Below are 11,044 nucleotides of genomic sequence, written 5' to 3' on the forward strand. Positions count from 1 at the left end.
CCAATTTTTATCCCAAAATTTCCCCCATTTTTATCCAAATTTTCCCCATTTTTATCCAAATTTTCCCCATTTTTCTCCCTATTTTTCCCCATTTCCCCCCAAACCTCCCCCGGATTTTGGGACCCCAAAACACGGAAAATTCCTCTTGAAAATTCCAAAATGTTCCCAAATTTTTCTTCTCAGTTTCGTCACTTCCTTTTCGGGGTTTATTTGGTTTCTTTTTTTTTTTTTTTTTCTCTTTTTCCCATTTTGGGGGAATTTCCACCCCAAAAAAACTTCGGGAAATTTCAGGGAGGGAATTTTAGGCCTAAAGCCCCAAATCGTGGCCACCAAGTGCCACCCCCAGTGTCACCCCAGTGTCACCCCCGTCTGAACTGGTTTGAGATGATTTGAACCGGTTAGAACCAGCTTGAACTGGTTTGAACTGGATTTGAACTGGCTAGAACCATTTTGAACCGGTTTGAGCTGGTTAGAACCACTTTGAACTGGGTTTGAACTGGATTTGAACCATTTTGAACTGGTTAAAACCATTTTGAATTGATTTCAACTGGTTTGAACTGGTTAGACCCATTTTGAACTGGGTTTGAACTGGTTTGAGCTGGTTTGAGCTGGTTAGAACCATTTTGAACCAGTTTGAACTGGGTTTGAACTGGTTAGAACCATTTTGAACTGGTTTGAGCCGGTTTGAACTGGATTTGAACTGGTTAGAACTGGTTTGAATGGGTTTGGACTGGTTTGAACTGGTTTGAGCCGTTTTGAAGTGGTTTGAATTGGTTTGAACTGGTTTGAGCTGGTTTGAACCGGTTTATTTCCATGGGAAATTTGGGAAATTATTTGGGGAAATTTGGGGCCAAAGACGGCGCTTTCCGCGAGAAAAAAAATCCAGTTTTTCTTCACCGGGGGGGTCCCAGGTTTGGGGACAGGGAGGGGACAGGGGAGGGGACAGAGGGGACAGGGAGGGGACAGGGAGGGGGACAGAGGGGACAGAGGTGACAGGGAGGTGACACGGGTGTCACGAGTGCTTCATCTGCAGGGTCTCGTAGGTCTCCTGGTTCTCGGAGGTCAAACCCTGTGGGGACACCGGGGGGGGCTTGGGGGGGTCTGTGTCACCCCCCGAGTGACACCTGTCCATTGTCCCCCGCCCACTGTCACCCCCATTGTCACCCCAATGTCACCTCCATTGACCCCCCATTGTCACCCCCATTGTCACCCCCATTGTCCCCCATTGTCACCCCATTGTCACCCCATTGTCACCCCCATTGTCCCCCATTGTCACCCCATTGTCACCCCCCATTGTCACCCCATTGTCAACCCCATTGTCACCCAATTGTCACCCCCATTGTCACTCCCATTGTCACCCCCATTGTCACTCCCATTGTCACCCCATTGTCACCCCCATGGTCACTCCCATTGTCACCCCCCATTGTCACCTCATTGTCCCCCCATTGTCACCCCCCATTGTCACCTGCACTGTCACCCCCCATTGTCACCCCCCATTGTCACCTCCATTGTCACCCCCCATTGTCACCCCCCCATTGTCACCCCCCCATTGTCACCTCCATTGTCACCCCCCATTGTCACCCCCCATTGTCACCCCCATTGTCACCCCCCATTGTCACCCCCCATTGTCACCCCCCCATTGTCACCCCCATTGCCACCCCCCATTGTCACCCCCCATTGTCACCCCCATTGTCACCCCCATTGTCACCTGCACTGTCACCCCCCATTGTCACCCCCCATTGTCACCTCCATTGTCACCCCCCATTGTCACCCCCCCATTGTCACCCCCCCATTGTCACCTCCATTGTCACCCCCCATTGTCACCCCCCCATTGTCACCCCCATTGCCACCCCCCATTGTCACCCCCCATTGTCACCCCCATTGTCACCCCCATTGTCACCCCCCATTGTCACCCCCCCATTGTCACCCCATTGTCACCCCCATTGTCACCTCCATTGTCACCCCCCATTGTCACCCCCCATTGTCACCCCCCATTGTCACCCCCACTGTCACCCCCACTGTCACCCCCCATTGTCATCCCCCATTGTCACCTCCATTGTCACCCCACATTGTCACCCCCCATTGTCACCCCCCCATTGTCACCCCCCCATTGTCACCCCATTGTCACCCCCATTGTCACCTCCATTGTCACCCCCATTGTCACCCCTCAATGTTACCCCCATTGTCACCCCCCATTGTCACCCCCCATTGTCACCCCCCATTGTCACCCCCCACTGTCACCCCCCATTGTCACCCCCCCATTGTCACCCCCCATTGTCACCCCCATTGTCACCCCCCATTGTCACCCCACATTGTCATCCCCCATTGTCACCCCCATTGTCACCCCCCCATTGTCACCCCATTGTCACCCCCATTGTCACCCCCATTGTCATCCCCCATTGTCACCCCCCATTGTCACCCCCCCATTGTCACCCCATTGTCACCCCCCATTGTCATCTCCATTGTCACCCCCCATTGTCACCCCCCCATTGTCACCCCATTGTCACCTCCATTGTCACCCCCCATTGTCACCCCCCCATTGTCACCCCCCATTGTCACCCCCATTGTCACCCCTCAATGTTACCCCCATTGTCACCCCCCATTGTCACCCCCATTGTCACCCCCTCATTGTCACCTCCCATTGTCATCCCCCATTGTCACCCCCATTGTCACCCCATTGTCACCCCCCATTGTCACCCCCATTGTCACCCCCATTGTCACCCCACCCACGGAAGGTCCTGGAGGGTTTTGGGGGATTCTTGGGGGGGTCACCCCCCAAATTTGGGGTCCCACCCGGGACAGGGTCCCCAGGGTGTGACACCCCCATAAATGGGGACACCCCAAATCTCACCCCATAAACCGGGGGGACACCCCAATCCCCAAATACCCCAAATTTCACCCCAGAAATGAGTGAGGACCCCAAATTTCACCCCCTTATTTGGGGGGGACACCCCAAATCTCACCCCATAAATGGTTCTTTAGGGGATGGGACACCCCAAATCCCAAACACCCCAAATCTCACACCATAACATTGGGAGGACCCCAAATTTCAGCCCATAAATGGGGGGGGGTGGGGGGGGACACCTCAAGTCTCACCCCATAAACGGTTCTTTAGGGGAGGGACACCCCAAATTTCGAACATCCCAAATTCCCCAAATTTCACCCCATAAATGGAGGGGACACCCCAAACATCCCAAACCCCAAATACCCCCAAATCTCGCCCCATAAAGGGGTGAGGACCCCAAATTTCACCTCCTTAATGGAAGGGACAACCCCAAATCCCGCCCTATAAATGGAAGGGACACCCCAAATTCCGAAAATCCCAAATTTCAGCCCATAAATGGGGGGAACACCCCGAATTTCACCCCATTAATGGTTCTTTAGGGGAGGGGACACCCCAAATCCCAAACACCCCAAATCTCACCCCATAAATGGTTCTTTAGGTGGGGGGACACCCCAAATCCCAAACACCTCAAATTTCACCCCATAAAGGGACGGACACCCCAAATCCCAAACATCCCAAATCCCAAACACCCCAAATTTCAGCCCTATAAATGGGGGGAACACCCCAACACCTCATGCCATAAATGATTCTTTAGGGGACGGGACACCCCAAATCCCAAACATCCCAAATTTCAGCCCTATAAATGGGGGGGACACCCCCAAACACCCCAAACAAATCCCAAACACCCCAAACCCCAAACACTACAAATTTCACCCCATTAATGGTAAGGACACCCCAAATTTCACCCCATAAATGGTTCTTTAGGGGAGGGGACACCCCAAATCCCAAACATCCTAAATCTCAGCCTATAAATGGGGGGACACCCCAAATCCCAAACCCCAGACCCCAAACCCCCCAAACCCCACCCCATAAAGGGGGGCACCCCAAAATCCTCTCCCCCCCCCCAGTGACTCACGGCGTACACGGCCTCCTCCTTCTGCTGAAAACCCAAAATTAAAGGGGATTTTGGGGGGTTGGGGGGCACAGAGGGACACCCCAGAATCCCCCCAAACTCCTCCCTGCACCCCAAAATAATCCCAAAAATCCCCCCCAAAAAATCTCCCAAACTTCGCCAAAAATGCCCCGAAAAATCCCCCAAAGTCCCCCCAAATCCACAAAAAAAAACCACCCAAAATTCCCCCCTAAAATCCACTCAAAATCCCCCAAAATCTCCCCAAAAATCTCCCCAAATCCCCCAAAATACGTCCAAAAATGCCCTAAAATCCCCAAAATGCCCCACACCCACCCAAATCCCCCAAAATCCCAAAAAATCTCCCCAAACCCCCCCTAAAATCCCCCAAATTCCCCACAGTCACCAAAAATCCCCCAAATCTCCCCAAAATCCTCAAAAGTCTATCCCAAAATCTCCCCAAATCCCCTAAAAACCCGCCAAATCCCCAAAATTTCTCCAAAAATATTCCCGAAATTCCTCAAAATCCTCCTAAAATCCCCCCAAAACCCCCAACCCCACCAAAATCCCCTAAAGCCCCCCAAAATCTCCCCCAAAATTCCCCAAAATCCCCTAAAACCACCGAAAATCCTCCCCAAATCTCCCCAAATCCTAAAATCCAAAAAAATCCACCAAAATCCCATAAAAATCCCCAATCCCCCCCCAAAAAAAAAAATCCCCCTAAAACTCCCCAAAATCCCCCAAATCATCAAATTTTCTCCCCAAATCCCCCAAAATTCCCCTAAAATCCTCCTAAAATCCCCCAAATTCCCAAATCCCCCAAAATTCCCCCCCAAATCCCCTCCAAAATCCCAAAATCTCCCAAAGAAATCGCCCAAAAAATTCCCCAAATCCCCTAAGATCCTCCAAAATCTCCAAAAAAATTCTCTAAAAAACCTCTCAAAATCCCCCAAAACCCCCCAAAACTCCCCAAAATCCCCCCAAATCCTCCGAAAATCCCCCTAAATCTCCCAGAAAATCGCAAAAATCCCCAAAATCCCTCCAAATCCCAAAAATCTCCCCAAAAATCCTCCCAATCCCCCCCAAAATCTCTCAAAAATCCCTCCCAAAATCCCCCAAATCCCCCCAAAATCCTCTAAAAAAACCCAAAATCCCCCAATTTTCCCCAAAATTGTGATTTACCGGGCCAGGCGCTCCCCGTGACCCCCGAGCCGTGAGCTGGGCAGGGGAGACGAAATGGAAATGAGGAAAAAAAGTGAAAATGGGCAAAAATTGGGGGGAAACTCCGGGAAAAATGGGAAAAAAAGGGGAAAAAAGAGGGGGAGGGGGTGGGGAAAAAAGAGGGAAAAGGAGGAAAAAGGGGGGAAAAAGAAGGGAAAAAGGGGGATAAAAGAGGAGGGGAATGGGGGGAAAGGGGGGAAAGGGGGAAAAAAAGAGGGAAAATGGGAAAAAAAGGGGGAAAATGAGGAAAAAGGGAAAAGGGAAAAAAGGGGGGGGAAGAGGAGGAAAAGGGAAAAAAGGATAAATGGGGGAAATGGGGGAAATGGGGGGAAAAGTGAAAAAAGACAGGGGGAAAGGGGGAAAAAGGGAAAAACGAGAGGGGGAAATGAGAAAAAAAGAGCAGAAAAAGGAGGGAATGGGAAAAAAGAGGGAAAAGAAGGGGGGAAATGGAGAAAAAAAAGGAAAGAAATAGGGAAAAGGAGGAAAAAAGGGGAAAATTGGGAAAAATAATGAAAAAAAGAGGGAAAATTGGAAAAAAATATGAAAAAATTGAAAATTTGGGGGGGGAGGGAAAATTGGGGAAAAAAGAGGGGGGAAAGGGGGAAAAATGGGGAAAAAAGATGGGAAAAAAAGGCGAAAATTGGGGGGAAAAAAGGAAAAAAAGAAGGGGAAAAAAGGGAAAATTGGGAAAAAAAAGAAGGAAAAAAAGGCAAAAATCGGGAAAAAAAGAAGCAAAAAAGGAGGAAAATCGGGGGAAGAAAAAAGAAGGAAAAAAGGGAAAATTGGGAAAAAAGATGGGGAAAAAGATGAAAATTGGGGGGAAAAGAAGGAAAAAAGGGGAAAATTGGGGGGAAAAGAAGGAAAAAAGGGGAAAATTGGGGGGAAAAGAAGGAAAAAAGGGGAAAATCGAGGAGAGAAAAAAAGAAGGAAAAAAGGGAAAATTGGGAAAAAAGGGAAAAAAAGGACGAAAATTGGGGAAAAAAAGATGGGGGAAAAAAGGACGAAAATGGGGGGAAAAAGAAAAAAAGAGGAAATTGGGGGAAAAAGAAGGGGGGAAAAAGGGAAAATTGGGGGAAAAAAGAAGGGAAAAAAGAAGAAAAAAAAGGGGGGGGAAAAGGGAAAATTTGGAACAAAATAAGGAAAAAAGGGGGAAATTGGGGGGAAAAAAAGATGGAAAAAAAAGGACGAAAATTGGGAAAAAAAGATGGGAAAAAAAGGACGAAAATTGGGGAAAAAAAGATAGGAAAAGAAAGGGAACATTAGGGAAAAAGGAGAAAAAAAAGGAAAAATTGGAAAAAAAAATAAGGAAAAAAGGGGAAATTTGGGAAAAAAAGATGGAAAAAAGGGAAAAAAAGATGGAAAAAAAAGAGAAAAAAATGTGAATAAAGATGAGAAGGATGTGGAAGGGATTTTTGGGGACCCCCCCACCCCACAAGGCCCCCCCTGACCCGGAGGTGACAGTAGAGGCCGGTGAGGATGAGGCTGTACAGGAACAGAACCGCGTCCAGCACGTAACAGAGCTCGGGCTCCGCAAGGCTCCCTGCCAAGATTTTTGGGGTTTTTTTGGGATTTTGGGGTTTGGGGGGTTTTGGAGGATTTTTTTTTGGAATTTTTTGGGGAAATTTTTGGAGTTTTTTGAGGGATTGGGGGGGGATTTTTGGACTTTTTGGGGGGATTTTTTTTTTTTTTTTTTTTTTTTTTTTTTTTTTTTTGGGAGGATTATTTTGGATTTTTTGGGGGGATTTTTTTTTTTATTATTATTTATTTTTGGGGGGATTTGGGGATTTTTTCGGAATTTTTTTTGGGTTTTTGGGGTTTGGGATTTTCTTGGGAGGGATTTTTCGGGCTTTTGGTGATTTTTTGGGGTTTTTGGGGGAATTACTCGGGCTCCCTCAGGCCCCCTGCCAGGGTTGGGGGAATTATTTGGGGGTTTTGGGGAGAGATTTTTGGGGTTTTGGGGGATTTTTTGGGGGGGGGGGATTTTTGGGGGATTTTTTGGGAGATTTGGAGGAATTTTGGGGGATTTTTTTGATTTTTGAGGGGGGGGTGGGGAATTTTGGGGGATTATTTTGATTTTGGGGAGGATTTTTTTTTGGGAGGGGGTGGATTTCTTTGGATTTGGGGGAATTTTGGGGGTGTTTGGGGGATTTTAGGAAATTTTGGAGGGATTTGAGGGGATTTAGGGAGAATTTGGGGGATTTTGGGGTGTTTTTTGTGGGATTTTGGGGGATTTTGGGAGGATTTTTGGGGGATTTTTTAGGGATTTGGGGGGGATTTTTGGAGGGTTTGGGGAGATTTTGGGGGGGATTTTTGGGAATGAGTGTTTTGGGATTTTTGGAGGATTTTTGGAAGATTTGGGGGGGGTGGGGGGATTTTTCGGGGAATTTTGGGATGATTTTTGGGATTTGGGGCAGTTCGGAGGATTTGGGGGGGATTTTTTTTGATTTGGGGGTATTTGGGAGGATTTAGGGGAGTTTTGGGGGGATTCTAGGTCACCCCAAAAGTCAGGGGAGAAGGGAAGGAGCTGTGACACCCCTGGGTCACCCCAAATTCCCCCAAATTCCCCCAAAATCCCCCCAAATTCCCCCAAATCCCCCCAAAATCCCCCAAATCCTCCAAATCCCCCCTTCCCCAGCACCCCCATTTCCAGCCCTCCTCATCCCCTGGATCCCCAAATCCCCCAAAATCCCCGGACACCCCAAATCTCCCCCAGATCACCTGAACCCTCCCAAATCCCCCAAAATTCCCCCAAATCCTCCCCAAACCCCAAATCCCCCAGATCCCCCAAACCCCCTGAATCCCCCCAAAATCCCCCAGATCCCCTGGACACCCCAAAATCCCCCAGACACCCCAAATCCCTCGGACACTCCAAAATCCCCCCAAACCTCCCAAATCCACTGGACACTCCAAAATCCCCCCGGATCCCCCACAATCCCCCAAAATCCCCCAAATCCCCTCCAGTCCTCTGAACCCCCCAAAATCCCCCGCAAACCCCAAAATCCCCCCAAATCTCTCGGATTCTCCGAATCTCTCCAAAATCCCCTGGATCACCCGGACACCCCAAAATCCCCCGGACACCCCAAAATCCTCCAGATCCTTCAAATCCCCTGAATCCCCCCAAAATCCCCCCAAAACCCCTGGACACCCTGAATCTCCTGAATCCCCCCCAAATCCCCTGAATCCCCCAAATCCCCTGCACACCCCAAAATCTCCTTCACACCCCCAATCCCCTGAATGCCCCAGACACCCCAAAATCCCCCCGAAACCCCTGGATCCACCCAAATCCTCCCAATCCCCCCCAGTCTCCCCAAATCCCCTGGGACACCCCAAATCCCTCCAATCTCCCGGACACTCCAAATCTCCCCAAAATCCTCCAAATCCCCCGAATCCTCCGGATCACCCCAAATCTTCTGAATCTCCCCTGAATCCCCAAAATTTCCTCAATTTCCCCTGGAGCCCCCCAGATCCCCTGGACACCCTAAAATCCCCCAGACACCCCAAATCCCCTGAATCCCCCCCAAATCTCCTGGATTCCTTGAAATCCCCCAAAATCCCCCCAAATCCCCCAAAATCCCCCGGACACCCCAAAATCCCCCCGAAACCCCAAATCTCCTGAATCCACCTGAATCCCCCAGATCTCCCGGACACCCCAAATTTCCTGAATCTCCCCTGAATTCCCCCAAATCCCCCAAATCCCTGGAATCCACTCAAAATTCCCCCGGACACCCCCAAATCCCAAATCCCCAATGGCACCTGCGGCCAGCGCGGGCACCGCCAGCACCACCAGCCCCATCAGCCGGAGGGGCCCCGCTGTCCCCATGGCCCCAAAAATGGCCCCAAAAATGGCCCCAAAAATGGCCCCAAAAATGGCCCCAAAGGGTGACCACAGCCCCGCCCCTCCCCCACTTCCCTCCGGCCCCAAATTCGCCGAATCTCCCCGAAATGCCCCGAACCCCCCGGATGCCACAAAACCCCAAATCCCCCTAAAATCCTCTGGACACCCCAAATCTCCTGAATCGCCCCAAAACCGCACAAATCCCCCGGACACCCCAAATCTCCCGAATTTGTCCCGAAATCCCCTGGATCCCCCCGAATCTCCCGGTCACCCCAAATCCCCCAAATCCTCCTGATCACCCCAAATCTTGTGAATCTCCCTTGAATCCCCCAAAATCCCCCGGATCCCCCAAAATCCCCCAGATCTCCCGGACACCCCAAATCTCCTGAATCCCCTTAAATCTCCTGGATTCCCCAAATCTCCCCCAAATCCCCCGGGACACCCCAAATCCCCCAGACACCCCAAACCCCCTGAATTTCCCCCAAATCCCCTGAATCCCCCCCACATCCTTCACACACCCCAAATCCCCCAGACACCCCAAAATCCCCCAGATCCCGCAAAATCCCCCCAAAAATCTCCCAAATCCCCCAGACATCCCAGAATTCCCCGGACACCCCAAATCTCCTGAATCTCCCCAAAATCGCACAAATCCCCCGGACACCTCAAATCCCCTGAATCCCCCCCCAATCCCCTAAAAACCCCCGGGTCCCCCAAAATCTCCCCAGTCCCTCGGACACCCCAAAATCCTCCCAAAATCTCCCAAAATCTCCCCAAGCCCTGGAATCCGCCCAAAATCCCCCAAATCCCCCAGACACCCCAAAATCCCCCAAATGCCCCAAATCTTCTGGATCCCTCCCAGTCCCCCAAAATCCCCCGGATACCCCAAGATCCCCCAGACACCCCAAATCTCCTGAATCTCCCCCAAATCCCCCAGATCCTCCGGACACCCCAAATCCCCCGGACACCCCAAAATCCCCCGAATCTGCCAAAAATTCCCCAAAACCCCCAGATCCTCTAAAATTCCCCAAAACCCCGAAATCCCCCCAAATCCCCCAGACACCCCAAAATCCCCCAAATGCCCCAAAATCCCCCGGACACCCCAAATTTCCTGAATCTTCCCTGAATCCCCCAAAATCCCCCGGATCCCCCTGACACCCCAAATTCTCCCTGACACCCCAAATTCCACCGGATCCCCCAAATCTCCTGGACACCCCAAAATCCCCCGGACACCCCCAAATCCCAAATCCCCCATCGCACCTGCGGCCAGCGCGGGCACCGCCAGCACCACCAGCCCCATCAGCCGGAGGGGCCCCGCTGTCCCCATGGCCCCAAAAATGGCCCCAAAAATGGCCCCAAAAATGGCCCCAGAGGGTGACCACAGCCCCGCCCCTCCCCCACTTCCCTCCAGGGCCGCCTCCCTCCCTTCCGCTGTCCCCAAGTGTCACCCGGTGTCACCCGAGTGTCACCCGCTGTCACCCACAGCCCCCAAATCTGGGGGGTTTGATGGAGGGACCCAAAAAAAGTCCCTTTTTTTTTTAGGGGGGCTCATTTCTGTCCTAAAGTGGGGAGGGGGACCCCAAAAGGGGAGGGAGACCCCGAAAAGGAGACCCCAAATTAGGGGAGAGAGGAACTAAAGGAGGAAAGAGACCCCAAAAGAGGATGGAGACCCCAAAAGGGAGACCCCAAACTGGGAGAGAGGCCCCAAAAGAGAAAGGAGACCCCAAAAGTGGAAGGAGCCCCCTAAATTGGGGAGAGAGACCCTAAAAGAGGGAGGAGACCCCAAAAAGGGGAAAGGAGCCCCCCAAATTAGGGGAGAGAGGCTCTAAATGGGGAAGAAACCCCCAAAGAGGATGGAGACCCCAAAAGAGAGACCCCAAAGTGCAGAGAGAGGCCCTAAAGGGGAAAGGAGACCCCAAAAGGGGAAGGAGATCCTAAAAACAGAAGGAGACCCTAAAAGAGGAAGGAGACCCCAAAAAAGGGGAAAGGAGCCCCCCAGATTGGGGGAGAGAAACCCTAAATGGGAAAGAAACCCCAAAAAGGAGACCCCAAACCGGAGAGAGAGGCCCCAAAGGGA

General features: G+C 51.1%; 1 protein-coding gene across 1 annotated transcript; it reads right to left on the reverse strand.

Moving 5' to 3' along the window:
• Window positions 1-544: 544 nt before the first annotated feature.
• FCER1G (Fc epsilon receptor Ig) lies at window positions 545-9,015 on the reverse strand. Its single transcript, XM_083879192.1, has 5 exons — window positions 8,889-9,015; window positions 6,584-6,675; window positions 5,097-5,132; window positions 3,921-3,944; window positions 545-1,069 (listed from the first exon to the last, which is right to left on the reverse strand). Exons 1-5 carry the CDS (start codon window positions 8,953-8,955, stop codon window positions 1,013-1,015), a joined length of 276 nt encoding a protein of 91 aa, XP_083735318.1. The 5' UTR covers window positions 8,956-9,015; the 3' UTR covers window positions 545-1,012.
• Between the last annotated feature and the right edge of the window lie 2,029 nt (window positions 9,016-11,044).

This window comes from Zosterops lateralis (genome assembly GCF_965231275.1).
Source record: "Zosterops lateralis genome assembly, chromosome: 27".
Taxonomy (NCBI): Eukaryota; Metazoa; Chordata; class Aves; order Passeriformes; family Zosteropidae; genus Zosterops; species Zosterops lateralis.

Excerpts from the sequence above, each read along its gene's own strand:
- FCER1G (XM_083879192.1), bottom strand. The coding sequence starts at position 8,955 with ATGGGGACAGCGGGGCCCCTCCGGCTGATGGGGCTGGTGGTGCTGGCG. Across the intron at positions 3,945-5,096 it reads CACGGGGAGCGCCTGGCCCG|CAGAAGGAGGAGGCCGTGTA; the intron begins GTAAATCACAAT and ends TTGGGTTTTCAG. Across the intron at positions 1,070-3,920 it reads AGGAGGAGGCCGTGTACGCC|GGTTTGACCTCCGAGAACCA; the intron begins GTGAGTCACTGG and ends GTGTCCCCACAG.